The 22062-nt window shown below is 37.6% G+C and overlaps 2 protein-coding genes across 2 annotated transcripts; both read left to right on the top strand.

The window, feature by feature from the left end:
* Window positions 1-224: 224 nt before the first annotated feature.
* On the top strand, window positions 225-4181 carry LOC128982125 (uncharacterized). Its single transcript, XM_054401175.1, has 2 exons — window positions 225-1128; window positions 1660-4181. The coding sequence occupies exons 1-2, from the start codon at window positions 225-227 to the stop codon at window positions 4179-4181; spliced, it is 3426 nt and encodes a 1141-aa protein (XP_054257150.1).
* A 10140-nt stretch (window positions 4182-14321) lies between these two features.
* Window positions 14322-18278, top strand: LOC128982124 (uncharacterized). The gene is made up of 2 exons (XM_054401173.1): window positions 14322-15225; window positions 15757-18278. The coding sequence occupies exons 1-2, from the start codon at window positions 14322-14324 to the stop codon at window positions 18276-18278; spliced, it is 3426 nt and encodes a 1141-aa protein (XP_054257148.1).
* Window positions 18279-22062: the final 3784 nt, after the last annotated feature.

Here is a 22062-nt window from a genome sequence, read left to right as displayed (position 1 = left end):
ATACTTGTGCTTACTGCAATGGAGCATCGCATAACATTTTTCGCTGTGATGTTTTTGGTGCCTTATCACCACACGATAGGTTCAACTTCATTAAGAACAATAGCCTATGTGTTAATTGTTTAGGACGACATTTCTTAGGCTCATGTAAGTCATCCAGTTCGTGTCGAGTTTGTTTTAAGCGACACCATACGCTACTGCATTTTTACAAAACGGACCAGCCTATAATGAAAAAATCTGTTAAGCCCTCGAATAAGACTCAGGCCAATTCCACAACACAATTGAAGGCTCCTGTACCGCAAGGATTTGAATCAAATACACTCTCTGCTCATGTAGACACTGGTGCTGCCAGCCACAACTGTACTGTACTTCTTGCCACTGCATTGGTAAAAATTTCTACCTCGAATGGTCATAATATTATTGTCCGAGCTGTGCTTGATAGTGCATCACAAACGAGTATAATATCTGAACACTGTGCCAGTATGATTCACATTCAGCGTTCGTCTGTTGGCGTTCACGAGATAAAGGGCATTGCCTCAGCTCGAATAAAGCCTAAGGGACTTTCCTTTGTAAATATTTCTTCGCTTAACGGGAAAACACTTGCTACGGCACATCCTGTCCTCATACTTGATAGAATTACCAATGATATGCCTAGTGTCAAGATATCTTCTGAAATAAAGGCTCAAATCAAAGAATACGCACTTGCCGATCCCAACTTCGACACTCCTGGACATTTGCTCATCGGTGCGGATCTGTTTGCTCAAACTATTATTGGATCTGCCACCAGTCTTGGTGATCGTATGCCATACACTATAAACACTATTTTTGGATATGTTGTCCTTGGGAACGTGCCTACTTCACAAGACGGCCAAACCTTCAGTGGATTGACGACTTTACTTTCCATCAATGATCTTACACTTCATGAAACACTTCAGCGATTTTGGGCATTGGAAGAACCACCTGCTTGTTCTAAGCTATCCCCAGAGGAAATGGAATGTGAAGATCATTTTTTGAAAACTCACTCTCGTGACGAGACGGGAAGATATGTTTGTTGTTTACCGTTCAAAGAAAATCCAGTAAAACTAGGAAATTCTTCTACAGTTGCTTTACAAACTTTCAAATCGCTTGAACGTAAGTTTCAATCGCAACCTGATTTCAAAGAAAAGTACATTGAATTTATGAATGACTACGAATCCTCTGGTCAAATGAAACCCTCAAACTTATTTGATCTAAATAACCAATATCATTGCTTCTTACCACACCACGGTGTCTTTAAGGATGGAAAGATACGTGTTGTATTTAATGCGTCCTCTCAAACTTCAACTGGTGTAACACTTAACAGTCTACAGCATCAAGGACCCAAGTTACATAATTAAATAACAGACATAATTCTACGTTTTCGTCAAAATAGGATCGCCTTTGCTTGTGATATCAAACAGATGTTCCGTATGATCTCTATTCATGAACAAGACCAACGTTTTCAACTCATCTATTGGAGAGAAGAAATGTCACAGCCGCTTCGAGTTTTTCAGTTGACAACCGTTACTTATGGTATGACTTCTTCGCCATTTTTGGCTAATCGAGTAATACAACAATTAATTCATGATGAAGGAAAGAATCATGAACTTGCTGCTCATGCACTTAAACGACAAATTTACGTAGACGATGCGCTACTAGGCAGCGATACTGTTGAAGAAGCTGCAAAATTACAGCAAGATGTAATAAACCTTTTACGAAAAGGAGGCTTTGAACTTCGCAAATGGGCGTCTAACAATAGCCAAATATTGGAAAATTTACCCCCTCAACACTGCTTATCAACTGACTCACCTTGTGTTAGTATTCTTGGACTGAAGTGGAATCCACACTCAGACACATTCTCATATGCAATTTCTGAAGCTCCATTGATTTTTACCAAAAGAGCAATTTTGTCTTCCATCGCTAAGATTTATGATGTAACAGGCATGCTTACCCCTGTTATTTTTTGGGCTAAGGCTCTCATGCAGCATATATGGTCACTAGGCCTAGATTGGGATAATACTCTTCCTAGTGATATTATCGACAGATGGTCAACTTTTGTCAACGAACTTCCTGAGATTGAAAATTTGGAGATTGGCAGGTACATATCTCTGAGTGATGCGGTTAATATTCAGTTGCATGGATTTTCAGATGCAAGTGAACTCGGTTTTGCTGGATGTGTTTATCTACGAACTGAGAACCCGCAAGGCAGTATATATGTCAACTTATTAATAGCCAAGTCACGTGTGGCACCCCTGAAACGTATCACGATTCCTCGCCTTGAACTGTGCGGAGCACATATTTTAGCCAAACTGTTACACTACTGTGTTGATCAACTCTCAGATCGCTACAAGATAGATTCTGTTACCGCTTGGAGTGACTCCACTGTGGCTCTTTCATGGATTCACACCCCTTCTCATCGTTTGAAGTTATATGTTGCAAATCGTGTTGCACAGATTCAAGAATTGACCCCTTCCTGCATATGGAAACACATTTCTACTCTTGAAAACCCCGCTGATGTTGCCTCTAGAGGATTAACCCCATCTCTTCTTATTCATAACAAGCTCTGGTGGTCTGGACCCACATGGCTTAAGAGTTCATCTGATTCATGGCCTCAACCATCGAGTCATCTTCCCGAAGAGGAACTCCCAGAAATTAAAACCACAACACTAAATCTTCTTACGATAGCTGAAGATCAAGATCTGAAGTTTATCAATAAATTCTCTTCATGGACTAAACTACTTCATGTCATGGGCTACGTTTTACGTTTTATTTCCTGCTTGAAAACTAAGCAAAGGATTACTCATTCTCTCACACTTGAAGAGTTAGAAGTATCGAACAAACGGATTTGTTGGCTTGTTCAAAGAGAGAGTTTCTCTGAGGATATTAATTCCCTGTCAAAGAAGAATGTGTGTTCTTCTCGCATTCAACGCCTTTCACCGTTTATGGATGATGAAGGTTTGTTAAGAGTTGGAGGACGACTGAAACATTCTGAGTTGCCGTACAGCGCCAAGCATCAAATTATCTTACCAAAGGATCATTTTGTTGTAAATTTGATAATTGATTATCATCATCGCATCTTTCTTCACTGTGGACCAACACAACTCCAAGCTGTTCTTCGTGAGAAATATTGGATACTTTCTGCTCGTAGTATCATACGCTCCAGGATTTTTAAACGCCTGAGATGTTTCAGAATGAAACCTAAGCCAAACACACCATTGATGGGAGACTTACCTTCCCCAAGAGTGGTAGCAACCCGACCTTTTAATGTTACTGGAGTCGACTATGCCGGACCATTTACAGTGAAATTGTATGTCCTAAAAAGGCTTCAGCCTATTAAAGTTTATCTTTGTCTATTTGTCTGCTTTGCAACGAAAGCCGTACACTTAGAAGTTGTGTCGGATTTGTCCTCAGAAGCTTATATAGCAGCTCTTACACGTTTTATTTCCAGACGTGGTTCAGTGAAGGAAATTCATAGTGATTGTGGAACCAACTTTGTCGGAGCAGCTGCTGCACTTCACAAATGTTTTAACAACCTCCTTTGCAATCCAGTAACTCACCGTTTTGCTGAAGAAAACAACATTTCTTTCAAATTTCTGCCTCCACACGCGCCTCATCAAGGTGGCTTGTGGGAACGAGCTGTTAGGAGTGCTAAGCATCACCTTCATAGAGTAATCGGTGGCCAAATCCTGACTTATGAAGAATTCATAACTCTCGTGTCACGTGTCGAAGCAATATTAAATTCAAGACCGCTTACCCCTCTCTCTGGAGATCCGAATGACTTAGAGTCTCTAACCCCAGGACACTTTTTAACTGGTGGACCTCTGAAATCCATGGTTGAACCTCAATATGATGAAACTTCTTGTAACCGCTTGAGGAGATGGCAATTAGTTCAGGCATTCTCTCAACACATCTGGACTCGATGGTCCCAAGAGTATCTGCATACTCTACAGCATCACTCTAAGTGGACGAGTAAAACAGAGAACCTCAAGATTGGTGACCTTGTTGTTATTCATGAGCCTAACACTCCTCCCCTACAATGGAAACTTGCAAGAATCACCGCAGTATCTCCAGGAGCAGACGGAATTGTACGAGTGGTCCATCTACGCACCGCTACAGGGAACTTCAGTCGGCCAACCGTCAAAGTTTCCCTTCTTCCTACCAATTAATTCCTAAGCATTCCCTTTCACCCCCTTTCAATTTATTTTCATTTGTCTTTTCCCATTTTTCAGTTTTTTCATTGAACCAGGTTGGTTCAAGGGGGGCGATATGTTGGATATTTTAGGTTTCATGATTTTTAAATCGAGTCCATATTTATATTCTTCCGTTTCAAACAAAACCTAGCCCAAGTAATTTTCCGCTATTCAGCCGCTAACGAAGGTATGCGGCCTTTGCCCTCAACACTGATATCTTTCCAAACGACGCAGTCCACTGTCGTCCGCCGCTGAACTATCACCATATTTACTATCGTATATCCGCATCATCTTTTCAACATCCCGCAATTTTTACCTTTTTTTTCTTTAAATTAATCAGTCTGTACAGTGCTAATAGAAGTGACAATAGTTTTGTTTTTATCCCAAGAAGAAATTATTTTTTGTTTATTTAACGGACAATTGTAATAGTGCAAGTAGGTCAACGTGTACATGGACAGTCCTCGTCGACGCCGCCATTGCCCAGTGCTTCAAGTCAGGTGGGGTACCCCAAACCAAACATCTCTTCAGCTTCACTAAGGTCTGTGACAGCAATTCAACATTGTTTAGCACTTTAAAAATTAGCCTAATTAAGACTGATTAATTTCATTCTATGTACATATTTTTCTTATTATACCAAACAATGATTGTCATGCAAATCACCTGTTTAAGAGTTTTGCTGGTATTGCTAACATAAGAGACACGGCGTCGATTGCACAATAAATTCCGTTTGCAACGATTATATAATTGTTTTAAGATAACCCTCCGGAAATTGCCAGATTTTTAGAATTGATTAAACGCTATTTTACCAAAAATTACAAAATAGTTAATCAGCTCTTCGTTTTGAAGTGCACTTTTGATGACGGTAATTTATGTTAATTGTGTAAGTATCTTTTGCGGATATTTTTCATCACGAATAGTAAAAACCCAAATTTTTGGAGGAAGATCTTTGCAAAGATTACGTAAATAACATAATTTAGCCGGTTTGAAATAATGGATATTAATTAATTGTAAAGCTGACCAGTACAAAAATATTTATTATAAAGTGTTAAGCAATATTTCAAATAAGAGGAACTATAAAACTCGGGTGTAAAGTATTAACAATTCAATGTAACAAAACATAATCACGTAGTAGGCTAGTATGCAAAAATAACCTGAATTGTTTTGTGGTTTTTGCTATTTTTAAGGTAAATTAACTTAAATATAAAAGCTAACATTGTTTGAAATTAACAGTAATACAATAGAACAACTATAACACATAATAATTGTTCAGAAATCAAGAATATCTTTTTACAAAATGCAGGGTTACATAACTGGAAAACGTCAGTACAACTACAACTAAAATATTGTTGTTGTTTGTTGTGTTGTAAATATTGTCGGAACAAATGTATCTATCTGAAAACAAACTGAAAATTGAAGCTAATAGAATAATGTTGTACATTTTCCACTCACGTGCTCAAAACACCGCACGTGGAAAACGGTAGATTCTGGGGGAAAACTGACTTGAGACTTGGGGCGGGGACAATAGCAATCCCTCAATCAATTTGGTCCTCTCAACGGCAACTGTTGACTTAAGCTAAGGGACTGAGCATTTCATACATTACCTCCCCCAAAAAGCGCCCCTAACCGCTCCCCACAGGAGTATAGGGAGTCCCTCGGCACTAGATTTACAAGTCAAATCGTCAACTCGCAAAGAAACCGCAGGTGACGTTTAAATCGCTTCGTAACGTTTCGAGAGTTATTTCGAATCGTACCTTTCAGTATGTAAATGGCATTGTAGGAATTCAAGAAATTGTCGGAAGGGAGCGTATTTAAAAAGGAGACGACGAGGTGGTTTAAATCTTTGCAAAAGCATTGACAACAAAGTTTTACCGTCGGAATTAATTTGCCATAAAGCAGGATTCACATAAAAATCCAATCAAAATCAAAATCAAAATGTCCGCAATAAACCTTTGAACAACATTAACTCACCATCACCAACAATGAACTTCAAACAAAGAAAAATCCAATATTGCTATCTACCAAATATTTTATTATTAACATTTCCATTACTAAGATCAGAGGATTATTAAGTTGAGAAGTTACAAAAATGTGATGACAAAAAGCAAAAGTAACTAACAAGTATGAAATATAATTATAGCTGTAAAAATGTTTTTTGTATACTGTTTTTGCTTGATAGAACGGGAATATTTTTGTATATAAGCGCGTGGAAAATAAAAAAAACATAGTTTAAACTATGACAAATGTGACGTTTTTTAACAATATTTTTCATTGAAAGAAAACCATAAAAAAATTACAACTTGATAAGAAAATGTCCAAAACAAAGTGTCTTATCAATATTTAATAGTAACAGTTTTATGTTACTACAGTTTTATAAAACTTTGAGTGAATATGACATAAACATGACCCAAAGAGTAAATCACGAAATTTATTTCTTATTTTTATATCTTATTGTAACCTATGTATGTGAATTGGCAGTATAATTTTAAAACAACAGCAAAGTTACCAACGGTTTTTGGAAGGTTTGGGTTTGGGGGTTGTAAGGGTTTTTGCCTCCACATATCACCTGACCACAGGTGTTCGGGTAACCAAGCTGTTAGGCTAATTGCTTGAATGATGTAAAAACACCCTTCCTGCAGCTGATTAAATAGCCTCTCATCGTGTAGACGTCTGAGAAAGTAATTTGTGGTTGGGTTGACAACCTAAAAGCATTCATTAATTAATTTTGGTTACAGGAATTGATGGAAGTTGTTGATACGTTTTTTAAATGAATATTGATTAGGTTTTCAGGTTGAGAGATCTTCATTTATTAGTCTTTACAGGATCTTTGAAACATGTGGTCATTGATGAAAAAAATATATTACATTTTCTACAATATATTTAAGAAGGTACAGAAGCTAAACAATCATTTCTTAAAATTGAAAATATTCAATGTTCAACCCAAAACAATCAGAAACAATAATAGCAAAATGGCTGAAAGACCATCAAAGAGTAGTAGATATGGTCGAAGGTTCTCTTCAATACACATATGAATAAAAAAATGTTACTAGGTTAATATTTCTAAGAACAGTAGAACAATTTACATCTAAGTTTGGATCAAAGTCTAATAATTTAAATGAATGTAAACTACGTCATGATGGTCCCTTGGTTAAAATGTAAGAAAAACTTACTTTTAGTAAGTTATCTAATAAACTATTTTTTTGTTCTGTAGAGAGTGTCTTGCAAGTTTAACTACGAACCAAAAAGATAAAAAATGATGATCGAATGTTTATAAGTTACCACCAACTCATGTCCCAAGTGAGCTAGCAGCTCTATTGGCATCGTTAGACGAGTAGACGATCTTTAGCAGCACAATACCAGCTTCAATTCGCTGCTTTTGATTGACAATTGTAACTTCCGCAGGGAGTTCAACAATGCCTATCGCCGGCGGCAACTTGAGTAGGTACTCCACACAATAAGACCAATACCAATACACCCGCGGGATACCACGCCCTTATTTTCTACGTTTACAAACCAATGCAGGCCTTTAGGAGAGTACAAGAGTAGGAAAAGCAGCTCTTGCGGCCACCAATCAGAGAGCAGCATTTCATCCCCACCCTTCCCCCTAGGCCATGCCCCCTTTTGTCCCACGTGGTCGCCCTTTGGTGTCCCACGTGGTCTAACCTCACTTTTGTTTTCGCGCCAAACATCTAACCTCACTTTACGTATTGCATACGTAGGTTCCCGCCAAACGAAAAAAACTTCACCTTCCCGCCAAGAAACATAACCTCACTTTCGTGCTAAACGAAAAAGTTTCTCCTTCCCGCCAAGTAACATAACCTCACATTTATTTTCGCGCCAGACGAAAAAATCACCTTCCTGCCAAGTAATATAACCTTACTTTCGCGCCAAACGAAAAAATCACCTTCCCGCCAAGTGACTTTCGCGCTAAACGAAAAAAACCTTACTTCTTCTCCGCCGATTCCCGCCAAACAACGTATTGCGTAGGTTCCCGCCAAGTTACATAACCTCACTTTTATTTTCCCGCCAAACAAAAAAAACCTCACCTTCTCGCCAAACGAAAAAAACTTCATGTCCCTAGCAAATAGTATATAGAAAACTTGTTGTGCACCCTTTAGGACAGGGTTTGGGACTGTCCGAGTGTCTGAAGGACACCCCCAGGTTCAGGTATTATATCGTATTGTACTTGTATCCAGAGGAACTGGCTTAGTATTATACCATATAATACCCCCCTCCCTTATTTTGAGGGTGCACTTGAAATTGAAAACGCAGTTATAATGTTACAAATATTTATTCTACAAGCAAGACACATTACTAATTTATAAAGAATTGAGTGAAGTGTTAAAAACTACTGAGCACTACTACTACTGAACAACATGCTAAAAACTAATGTTTATAAATAAGCACATTTGGGGAATTCCCCACCATCCCCGTACATTTAACACTATACAATTTAGAGTTTGTGAAACATTCTAGATCTTCGTCTGTGAGGAGGCTGGTGAACCTCGAGGGTAAAAATGTCACCCTCTCCTCGCCGGCAGATGTGGTGACGTGTAGTACGATCACCATGGTTCCGAATCTCGTGTTGATTCGTCTAGCAGATTGAATTTTCGCCGGCTCGGTCAGATCTTTGATGGGGACTTTCAAAGGGGAAGAGAGCACCTCGCAAGACGACAGCTTTGTAGAAAGATCCATCTAAAACCATATAATATTGTCGTAATAATATTGTATGGATAGTCGAGTGGTTATAGTGTTTGCTTTTAAATCTGGAGGTTGCTGGTTTGATCCCCGGTTGATCCCTAAAAACTATGGGAACTATGATAGTAAAGAGGACCTATGCTGTTATTTTTACATTACAGGATCATTGATGCATCATAGATGCATCAAAGATGGATCATTGATGCATCATAGATGAATCATAGATGCATCATAGATGCATCAAAGGATGGATCATTGATGCATCATAGATGCATCAAAGATGGATCATTGATGCATCATAAATGAATCATAGATGCATCATAGATGCATCAAAGATGGATCATTGATGCATCATAGATGCATCAAAGATGGATCATTGATGCATCATAGATGCATCAAAGATGGATCATTGATGCATCATAGATGAATCATAGATGCATCATAGATGCATCAAAGGATGGATCATTGATGCATCATAGATGCATCAAAGATGGATCATTGATGCATCATAGATGAATCATAGATCCATCATAGATGCATCAAAGATGGATCATTGATGCATCATAGATGCATCAAAGATGGATCATTGATGCATCATAGATGAATCATAGATGCATCATAGATGAATCATAGATGCATCATAGATGCATCAAAGATGGATCATTGATGCATCATAGATGCATCAAAGATGGATCATTGATGCATCATAGATGAATCATAGATGCATCAAAGGATGGATCATTGATGCATCATAGATGCATCAAAGATGGATCATTGATGCATCATAGATGAATCATAGATGCATCATAGATGCATCATAGATGGATCATAGATGCATCATAGATGCATCATAGATTCATCATAGATACATCATAGATGCTTCATAGATGGAACATAGATGCGTCATAGATGGAATGCATCATAGATGGAACATAGATGCATCATAGATGGAACATAGATGCATCATAGATGGATCATTGATGCATCATAGATGAATCATAGATGCATCATAGATGCATCAAAGATGGATCATTGATGCATCATAGATGAATCATAGATGCATCATAGATGCATCAAAGGATGGATCATTGATGCATCATAGATGCATCATAGATGCATCAAAGATGGATCATTGATGCATCATAGATGAATCATAGATGCATCATAGATGCATCAAAGGATGGATCATTGATGCATCATAGATGAATCATAGATGCATCATAGATGCATCAAAGATGGATCATTGATGCATCATAGATGCATCAAAGATGGATCATTGATGCATCATAGATGCATCAAAGATGGATCATTGATGCATCATAGATGCATCAAAGATGGATCATTGATGCATCATAGATGAATCATAGATGCATCATAGATGCATCAAAGATGGATCCTTGATGCATCATAGATGCATCAAAGATGGATCATTGATGCATCATAGATGAATCATAGATGCATCATAGATGCATCAAAGATGGATCATTGATGCATCATAGATGCATCAAAGATGGATCATTGATGCATCATAGATGAATCATAGATGCGGATCATTGATGCATCATAGATGCATCAAAGATGGATCATTGATGCATCATAGATGAATCATAGATGCATCATAGATGCATCAAAGATGGATCATTGATGCATCATAGATGCATCAAAGATGGATCATTGATGCATCATAGATGAATCATAGATGGATCATTGATGCATCATAGATGAATCATAGATGCATCATAGATGCATCAAAGATGGATCATTGATGCATCATAGATGAATCATAGATGCATCATAGATGGATCATTGATGCATCATAGATGAATCATAGATGGATCATTGATGCATCATAGATGAATCATAGATGCATCATAGATGCATCAAAGATGGATCATTGGTGCATCATAGATGAATCATAGATGCATCAAAGATGAATCATAGATGCATCAAAGATGGATCATTGATGCATCAGAGATGCATCAAAGATGGATCATTGATGCATCATAGATGAATCATAGATGCATCATAGATGCATCAAAGGATGGATCATTGATGCATCATAGATGCATCAAAGATGGATCATTGATGCATCATAGATGAATCATAGATGCATCATAGATGCATCAAAGATGGATCATTGATGCATCATAGATGCATCAAAGATGGATCATTGATGCATCATAGATGAATCATAGGTTCATCATGGGTTCAATATGCACATCATTCATACAATACAGAGCCATTTAGTACAACAGGAACGTAGCTAATGCCTGTACAATATAAGTAACTGACTGATTGTATTAAGCTGCATCAGGGGATCAATATACACATCATTCATACAATACAGAGTCATTTAGTACAACAGGAACCTAGCTAATGTTTGTACAGTAAGTAACTAACTGATTGTAGCTGCATCAGGGGATCAAATAAATATATTATATTGAAATATATTTAATGTAGCTTTTGAACGGCACTACTATAGTAGTTAAAGAAATAGCACTTATATTGGGTAGGAGTTTTTAATACTTTTTATAGCTAAAAAAAGAATACAATTGGAATTCAAAGCTCGGTTGGAAATTCGCCAAAGGCTCCGCACTATGATTGTTGGATATTTTAGGTTTCATGATTTTTAAATCCAGTCCATATTTATATTCTTCCGTTTCAAACAAAACCTAGCCCAAGTAATTTTCCGCTATTCAGCCGCTCTTCGCGATAACGAAGGTATGCGGCCTTTGCCCTCAACACTGATATCTTTCCAAACGACGCAGTCCACTGTCGTCCGCCGCTGAACTATCACCATATTTACTATCGTATATCCGCATCATCTTTTCAACATCCCGCAATTTTTACCTTTTTTTTCTTTAAATTAATCAGTCTGTACAGTGCTAATAGAAGTGACAATAGTTTTGTTTTTATCCCAAGAAGAAATTATTTTTTGTTTATTTAACGGACAATTGTAATAGTGCAAGTAGGTCAACGTGTACATGGACAGTCCTCGTCGACGCCGCCATTGCCCAGTGCTTCAAGTCAGGTGGGGTACCCCAAACCAAACATCTCTTCAGCTTCACTAAGGTCTGTGACAGCAATTCAACATTGTTTAGCACTTTAAAAATTAGCCTAATTAAGACTGATTAATTTCATTCTATGTACATATTTTTCTTATTATACCAAACATTTTTTGGGCCTCATCGAACCGGATTATTTTACCAGTTTCTGGTTAGAACATAATTTTATTTATTCCTACCACGAATACTTGTAATATCACTTCATTTTTTACGTATTCTAGCTGAATGGTATTTCATTTCGATTTCGTTTCTCATTGCGTGGAATAATTTTGCTCATTCCGCCATTTTGTATTTGTGCTCCTTTTCCTGTACGATTGTGAGTCCAAATTGACATTCCTGTTCCTGTTTCAAATAGACTATTCCAATATTCCTTCCTGGAATTTCCTGTCCGCTAACCGCTACGTCACTGCCACAGCCATCTACGACGTCGAGTCTACGGCTACAAATATCAAGACTTCACTACCGCATCGCTTGTCAGCCTGTCAGTTCACTTTAGCTGTCAGCTTGTCAGATTTTTGTTTACATTACTACATTTGAGTGATAGTCAGAATAACCTCAAATCTACTCAAGATTGACTTTGATTTCGAACTTATTGACTGATTCAAATAATTATCATTGCAGTTAATAAGTAAACAAATAATATAACTGATATTATTTTCAATGGTTTTAATGTGCACTGGATTAATATGAGAAATACCTATGTGAATATTTTGCTGATGATAGATTACGACAAGTAAGTTATACTGCACATATACTTGGAAATATTTCTTAAACTATTTAAGCCACAAAATAGTTTGGATTATTGGTATAAATAGTTAACCTATTTTGTTAAGAAAGCATCTCTTATTATTATGTATTTGATAGCACACCATTAAGTTGTACTACCTATGCAGTGTTGCTTTTGCCTGTGCTACCCATAGCCTAAGCATAGACTATAGGCCTAACTTGTGCATTTGAGAATTTGATTAAATTGAGGAAAGTCAAATTATATTTTATTGTCTTATCATTACTGCAGATTTGTTTTGTGCTGAATATTTCCTATGTTTAATTTTCTTTCAACATGAGGTTTTCTTCCTTCACCAAACAGAGTGAACTTATTCAAGCTAGGCTTGAGTCAATAAATAAACAAGTCAATGCATTGAAAGAAACTCAGGTTGTGACTACTTTAAGCGAGCAACAGATTGCTAAACTTAAACTCTTGTTTTAAAGTGCAATAACCAAGCACTCAGAATTTGAGAGAATAGTAAATAAACTTTTTCAAACTACTCCCACTCCTGAAGATATTCAAGATGATAAAATTACTTCACTGCAAGAAAAAATTTCTGATTATTTTGTTGAGATTCAGTCAAACTGTAGTTTGTTACTTCCACCAGTTAAACTTGAAGAGTCACGCCTAAATGACTCTACTTCCGAGGTAGGCCCTACTACTCCTACAGTTAATCTGACTGTGAAATTGCCGCAAATCAAACTGCCAACATTCTCTGGCAATCCTGAGCAATGGGTCTCATTTCATGGCCTGTTTGAAAGTACTGTACATAATAATAAAACAATTTCTAATGTTGAGAAATTCTCATATCTCATAAGCTGTCTTTCAGATGAACCTTTGAACTTAGTTAAGTCTATACCACTAAATAGTGCTAATTATGTAATTGCTTGGCAAACCCTGCTTAAGAGGTACCACAATACAAGGCTCTTGATTTCATTACATTCTACTAACATCTTGGACCTACCGCAGCTTACTAAGCCTAATGTTACACAACTTAGGAATTTTATTTCAATTTTTAATGGAAATCAGCAAGCTCTTAAAGCACTTGGCCATAACATAACTGATGACAACCTGATCTTAAGTACACATATTTTGAGAAAGCTTGATTCCGCTATGCGTTCAGATTTTGAACAAAAACGAGATGACTCAAAACAGGTTCCTTCTGTCACAGAAATAATAAACTTTCTGGAAAATGAGTGTTCTTACAGAGAGGCGGCTAACTTAGGCTCGACCTCACATGCTAATTCTTCCCTTCAGTTAAAAAACTATGGAAGTAGTAAGAACATGCCTTATCTAGGTAGGCAAACCGCTAGTCCCAAGCCAAGCAAAGTTGTAATGCTTTCTTCTAATGACAATGAACAAGCTCATACTTGTGCTTACTGCAATGGAGCATCGCATAACATTTTTCGCTGTGATGTTTTTGGTGCCTTATCACCACACGATAGGTTCAACTTCATTAAGAACAATAGCCTATGTGTTAATTGTTTAGGACGACATTTCTTAGGCTCATGTAAGTCATCCAGTTCGTGTCGAGTTTGTTTTAAGCGACACCATACGCTACTGCATTTTTACAAAACGGACCAGCCTATAATGAAAAAATCTGTTAAGCCCTCGAATAAGACTCAGGCCAATTCCACAACACAATTGAAGGCTCCTGTACCGCAAGGATTTGAATCAAATACACTCTCTGCTCATGTAGACACTGGTGCTGCCAGCCACAACTGTACTGTACTTCTTGCCACTGCATTGGTAAAAATTTCTACCTCGAATGGTCATAATATTATTGTCCGAGCTGTGCTTTATAGTGCATCACAAACGAGTATAATATCTGAACACTGTGCCAGTATGATTCACATTCAGCGTTCGTCTGTTGGCGTTCACGAGATAAAGGGCATTGCCTCAGCTCGAATAAAGCCTAAGGGACTTTCCTTTGTAAATATTTCTTCGCTTAACGGGAAAACACTTGCTACGGCACATCCTGTCCTCATACTTGATAGAATTACCAATGATATGCCTAGTGTCAAGATATCTTCTGAAATAAAGGCTCAAATCAAAGAATACGCACTTGCCGATCCCAACTTCGACACTCCTGGACATTTGCTCATCGGTGCGGATCTGTTTGCTCAAACTATTATTGGATCTGCCACCAGTCTTGGTGATCGTATGCCATACACTATAAACACTATTTTTGGATATGTTGTCCTTGGGAACGTGCCTACTTCACAAGACGGCCAAACCTTCAGTGGATTGACGACTTTACTTTCCATCAATGATCTTACACTTCATGAAACACTTCAGCGATTTTGGGCATTGGAAGAACCACCTGCTTGTTCTAAGCTATCCCCAGAGGAAATGGAATGTGAAGATCATTTTTTGAAAACTCACTCTCGTGACGAGACGGGAAGATATGTTTGTTGTTTACCGTTCAAAGAAAATCCAGTAAAACTAGGAAATTCTTCTACAGTTGCTTTACAAACTTTCAAATCGCTTGAACGTAAGTTTCAATCGCAACCTGATTTCAAAGAAAAGTACATTGAATTTATGAATGACTACGAATCCTCTGGTCAAATGAAACCCTCAAACTTATTTGATCTAAATAACCAATATCATTGCTTCTTACCACACCACGGTGTCTTTAAGGATGGAAAGATACGTGTTGTATTTAATGCGTCCTCTCAAACTTCAACTGGTGTAACACTTAACAGTCTACAGCATCAAGGACCCAAGTTACATAATTAAATAACAGACATAATTCTACGTTTTCGTCAAAATAGGATCGCCTTTGCTTGTGATATCAAACAGATGTTCCGTATGATCTCTATTCATGAACAAGACCAACGTTTTCAACTCATCTATTGGAGAGAAGAAATGTCACAGCCGCTTCGAGTTTTTCAGTTGACAACCGTTACTTATGGTATGACTTCTTCGCCATTTTTGGCTAATCGAGTAATACAACAATTAATTCATGATGAAGGAAAGAATCATGAACTTGCTGCTCATGCACTTAAACGACAAATTTACGTAGACGATGCGCTACTAGGCAGCGATACTGTTGAAGAAGCTGCAAAATTACAGCAAGATGTAATAAACCTTTTACGAAAAGGAGGCTTTGAACTTCGCAAATGGGCGTCTAACAATAGCCAAATATTGGAAAATTTACCCCCTCAACACTGCTTATCAACTGACTCACCTTGTGTTAGTATTCTTGGACTGAAGTGGAATCCACACTCAGACACATTCTCATATGCAATTTCTGAAGCTCCATTGATTTTTACCAAAAGAGCAATTTTGTCTTCCATCGCTAAGATTTATGATGTAACAGGCATGCTTACCCCTGTTATTTTTTGGGCTAAGGCTCTCATGCAGCATATATGGTCACTAGGCCTAGATTGGGATAATACTCTTCCTAGTGATATTATCGACAGATGGTCAACTTTTGTCAACGAACTTCCTGAGATTGAAAATTTGGAGATTGGCAGGTACATATCTCTGAGTGATGCGGTTAATATTCAGTTGCATGGATTTTCAGATGCAAGTGAACTCGGTTTTGCTGGATGTGTTTATCTACGAACTGAGAACCCGCAAGGCAGTATATATGTCAACTTATTAATAGCCAAGTCACGTGTGGCACCCCTGAAACGTATCACGATTCCTCGCCTTGAACTGTGCGGAGCACATATTTTAGCCAAACTGTTACACTACTGTGTTGATCAACTCTCAGATCGCTACAAGATAGATTCTGTTACCGCTTGGAGTGACTCCACTGTGGCTCTTTCATGGATTCACACCCCTTCTCATCGTTTGAAGTTATATGTTGCAAATCGTGTTGCACAGATTCAAGAATTGACCCCTTCCTGCATATGGAAACACATTTCTACTCTTGAAAACCCCGCTGATGTTGCCTCTAGAGGATTAACCCCATCTCTTCTTATTCATAACAAGCTCTGGTGGTCTGGACCCACATGGCTTAAGAGTTCATCTGATTCATGGCCTCAACCATCGAGTCATCTTCCCGAAGAGGAACTCCCAGAAATTAAAACCACAACACTAAATCTTCTTACGATAGCTGAAGATCAAGATCTGAAGTTTATCAATAAATTCTCTTCATGGACTAAACTACTTCATGTCATGGGCTACGTTTTACGTTTTATTTCCTGCTTGAAAACTAAGCAAAGGATTACTCATTCTCTCACACTTGAAGAGTTAGAAGTATCGAACAAACGGATTTGTTGGCTTGTTCAAAGAGAGAGTTTCTCTGAGGATATTAATTCCCTGTCAAAGAAGAATGTGTGTTCTTCTCGCATTCAACGCCTTTCACCGTTTATGGATGATGAAGGTTTGTTAAGAGTTGGAGGACGACTGAAACATTCTGAGTTGCCGTACAGCGCCAAGCATCAAATTATCTTACCAAAGGATCATTTTGTTGTAAATTTGATAATTGATTATCATCATCGCATCTTTCTTCACTGTGGACCAACACAACTCCAAGCTGTTCTTCGTGAGAAATATTGGATACTTTCTGCTCGTAGTATCATACGCTCCAGGATTTTTAAACGCCTGAGATGTTTCAGAATGAAACCTAAGCCAAACACACCATTGATGGGAGACTTACCTTCCCCAAGAGTGGTAGCAACCCGACCTTTTAATGTTACTGGAGTCGACTATGCCGGACCATTTACAGTGAAATTGTATGTCCTAAAAAGGCTTCAGCCTATTAAAGTTTATCTTTGTCTATTTGTCTGCTTTGCAACGAAAGCCGTACACTTAGAAGTTGTGTCGGATTTGTCCTCAGAAGCTTATATAGCAGCTCTTACACGTTTTATTTCCAGACGTGGTTCAGTGAAGGAAATTCATAGTGATTGTGGAACCAACTTTGTCGGAGAAGCTGCTGCACTTCACAAATGTTTTAACAACCTCCTTTGCAATCCAGTAACTCACCGTTTTGCTGAAGAAAACAACATTTCTTTCAAATTTCTGCCTCCACACGCGCCTCATCAAGGTGGCTTGTGGGAACGAGCTGTTAGGAGTGCTAAGCATCACCTTCATAGAGTAATCGGTGGCCAAATCCTGACTTATGAAGAATTCATAACTCTCGTGTCACGTGTCGAAGCAATATTAAATTCAAGACCGCTTACCCCTCTCTCTGGAGATCCGAATGACTTAGAGTCTCTAACCCCAGGACACTTTTTAACTGGTGGACCTCTGAAATCCATGGTTGAACCTCAATATGATGAAACTTCTTGTAACCGCTTGAGGAGATGGCAATTAGTTCAGGCATTCTCTCAACACATCTGGACTCGATGGTCCCAAGAGTATCTGCATACTCTACAGCATCACTCTAAGTGGACGAGTAAAACAGAGAACCTCAAGATTGGTGACCTTGTTGTTATTCATGAGCCTAACACTCCTCCCCTACAATGGAAACTTGCAAGAATCACCGCAGTATCTCCAGGAGCAGACGGAATTGTACGAGTGGTCCATCTACGCACCGCTACAGGGAACTTCAGTCGGCCAACCGTCAAAGTTTCCCTTCTTCCTACCAATTAATTCCTAAGCATTCCCTTTCACCCCCTTTCAATTTATTTTCATTTGTCTTTTCCCATTTTTCAGTTTTTTCATTGAACCAGGTTGGTTCAAGGGGGGCGATATGTTGGATATTTTAGGTTTCATGATTTTTAAATCGAGTCCATATTTATATTCTTCCGTTTCAAACAAAACCTAGCCCAAGTAATTTTCCGCTATTCAGCCGCTAACGAAGGTATGCGGCCTTTGCCCTCAACACTGATATCTTTCCAAACGACGCAGTCCACTGTCGTCCGCCGCTGAACTATCACCATATTTACTATCGTATATCCGCATCATCTTTTCAACATCCCGCAATTTTTACCTTTTTTTTTTTAAATTAATCAGTCTGTACAGTGCTAATAGAAGTGACAATAGTTTTGTTTTTATCCCAAGAAGAAATTATTTTTTGTTTATTTAACGGACAATTGTAATAGTGCAAGTAGGTCAACGTGTACATGGACAGTCCTCGTCGACGCCGCCATTGCCCAGTGCTTCAAGTCAGGTGGGGTACCCCAAACCAAACATCTCTTCAGCTTCACTAAGGTCTGTGACAGCAATTCAACATTGTTTAGCACTTTAAAAATTAGCCTAATTAAGACTGATTAATTTCATTCTATGTACATATTTTTCTTATTATACCAAACAATGATTGTCATGCAAATCACCTGTTTAAGAGTTTTGCTGGTATTGCTAACATAAGAGACACGGCGTCGATTGCACAATAAATTCCGTTTGCAACGATTATATAATTGTTTTAAGATAACCCTCCGGAAATTGCCAGATTTTTAGAATTGATTAAACGCTATTTTACCAAAAATTACAAAATAGTTAATCAGCTCTTCGTTTTGAAGTGCACTTTTGATGACGGTAATTTATGTTAATTGTGTAAGTATCTTTTGCGGATATTTTTCATCACGAATAGTAAAAACCCAAATTTTTGGAGGAAGATCTTTGCAAAGATTACGTAAATAACATAATTTAGCCGGTTTGAAATAATGGATATTAATTAATTGTAAAGCTGACCAGTACAAAAATATTTATTATAAAGTGTTAAGCAATATTTCAAATAAGAGGAACTATAAAACTCGGGTGTAAAGTATTAACAATTCAATGTAACAAAACATAATCACGTAGTAGGCTAGTATGCAAAAATAACCTGAATTGTTTTGTGGTTTTTGCTATTTTTAAGGTAAATTAACTTAAATATAAAAGCTAACATTGTTTGAAATTAACAGTAATACAATAGAACAACTATAACACATAATAATTGTTCAGAAATCAAGAATATCTTTTTACAAAATGCAGGGTTACATAACTGGAAAACGTCAGTACAACTACAACTAAAATATTGTTGTTGTTTGTTGTGTTGTAAATATTGTCGGAACAAATGTATCTATCTGAAAACAAACTGAAAATTGAAGCTAATAGAATATGTTGTACATTTTCCACTCACGTGCTCAAAACACCGCACGTGGAAAACGGTAGATTCTGGGGGAAAACTGACTTGAGACTTGGGGCGGGGACAATAGCAATCCCTCAATCAATTTGGTCCTCTCAACGGCAACTGTTGACTTAAGCTAAGGGACTGAGCATTTCATACATTACCTCCCCCAAAAAGCGCCCCTAACCGCTCCCCACAGGAGTATAGGGAGTCCCTCGGCACTAGATTTACAAGTCAAATCGTCAACTCGCAAAGAAACCGCAGGTGACGTTTAAATCGCTTCGTAACGTTTCGAGAGTTATTTCGAATCGTACCTTTCAGTATGTAAATGGCATTGTAGGAATTCAAGAAATTGTCGGAAGGGAGCGTATTTAAAAAGGAGACGACGAGGTGGTTTAAATCTTTGCAAAAGCATTGACAACAAAGTTTTACCGTCGGAATTAATTTGCCATAAAGCAGGATTCACATAAAAATCCAATCAAAATCAAAATCAAAATGTCCGCAATAAACCTTTGAACAACATTAACTCACCATCACCAACAATGAACTTCAAACAAAGAAAAATCCATTATTGCTATCTACCAAATATTTTATTATTAACATTTCCATTACTAAGATCAGAGGATTATTAAGTTGAGAAGTTACAAAAATGTGATGACAAAAAGCAAAAGTAACTAACAAGTATGAAATATAATTATAGCTGTAAAAATGTTTTTTGTATACTGTTTTTGCTTGATAGAACGGGAATATTTTTGTATATAAGCGCGTGGAAAATAAAAAAAACATAGTTTAAACTATGACAAATGTGACGTTTTTTAACAATATTTTTCATTGAAAGAAAACCATAAAAAAATTACAACTTGATAAGAAAATGTCCAAAACAAAGTGTCTTATCAATATTTAATAGTAACAGTTTTATGTTACTACAGTTTTATAAAACTTTGAGTGAATATGACATAAACATGACCCAAAGAGTAAATCACGAAATTTATTTCTTATTTTTATATCTTATTGTAACCTATGTATGTGAATTGGCAGTATAATTTTAAAACAACAGCAAAGTTACCAACGGTTTTTGGAAGGTTTGGGTTTGGGGGTTGTAAGGGTTTTTGCCTCCACATATCACCTGACCACAGGTGTTCGGGTAACCAAGCTGTTAGGCTAATTGCTTGAATGATGTAAAAACACCCTTCCTGCAGCTGATTAAATAGCCTCTCATCGTGTAGACGTCTGAGAAAGTAATTTGTGGTTGGGTTGACAACCTAAAAGCATTCATTAATTAATTTTGGTTACAGGAATTGATGGAAGTTGTTGATACGTTTTTTAAATGAATATTGATTAGGTTTTCAGGTTGAGAGATCTTCATTTATTAGTCTTTACAGGATCTTTGAAACATGTGGTCATTGATGAAAAAAATGTATTACATTTTCTACAATATATTTAAGAAGGTACAGAAGCTAAACAATCATTTCTTAAAATTGAAAATATTCAATGTTCAACCCAAAACAATCAGAAACAATAATAGCAAAATGGCTGAAAGACCATCAAAGAGTAGTAGATATGGTCGAAGGTTCTCTTCAATACACATATGAATAAAAAAATGTTACTAGGTTAATATTTCTAAGAACAGTAGAACAATTTACATCTAAGTTTGGATCAAAGTCTAATAATTTAAATGAATGTAAACTACGTCATGATGGTCCCTTGGTTAAAATGTAAGAAAAACTTACTTTTAGTAAGTTATCTAATAAACTATTTTTTTGTTCTGTAGAGAGTGTCTTGCAAGTTTAACTACGAACCAAAAAGATAAAAAATGATGATCGAATGTTTATAAGTTACCACCAACTCATGTCCCAAGTGAGCTAGCAGCTCTATTGGCATCGTTAGACGAGTAGACGATCTTTAGCAGCACAATACCAGCTTCAATTCGCTGCTTTTGATTGACAATTGTAACTTCCGCAGGGAGTTCAACAATGCCTATCGCCGGCGGCAACTTGAGTAGGTACTCCACACAATAAGACCAATACCAATACACCCGCGGGATACCACGCCCTTATTTTCTACGTTTACAAACCAATGCAGGCCTTTAGGAGAGTACAAGAGTAGGAAAAGCAGCTCTTGCGGCCACCAATCAGAGAGCAGCATTTCATCCCCACCCTTCCCCCTAGGCCATGCCCCCTTTTGTCCCACGTGGTCGCCCTCTGGTGTCCCACGTGGTCTAACCTCACTTTTGTTTTCGCGCCAAACATCTAACCTCACTTTACGTATTGCATACGTAGGTTCCCGCCAAACGAAAAAAACTTCACCTTCCCGCCAAGAAACATA

Source organism: Macrosteles quadrilineatus, unplaced genomic scaffold (assembly GCF_028750875.1).
Source record: "Macrosteles quadrilineatus isolate MER2022 unplaced genomic scaffold, UCM_ALF_1.0 Scaffold_120__1_contigs__length_311821, whole genome shotgun sequence".
NCBI classification, from domain to species: domain Eukaryota; kingdom Metazoa; phylum Arthropoda; class Insecta; order Hemiptera; family Cicadellidae; genus Macrosteles; species Macrosteles quadrilineatus.
The sequence above is the reverse complement of the archived record's forward strand: the minus strand, read 5'-3'. Positions and strand labels throughout refer to the sequence as shown.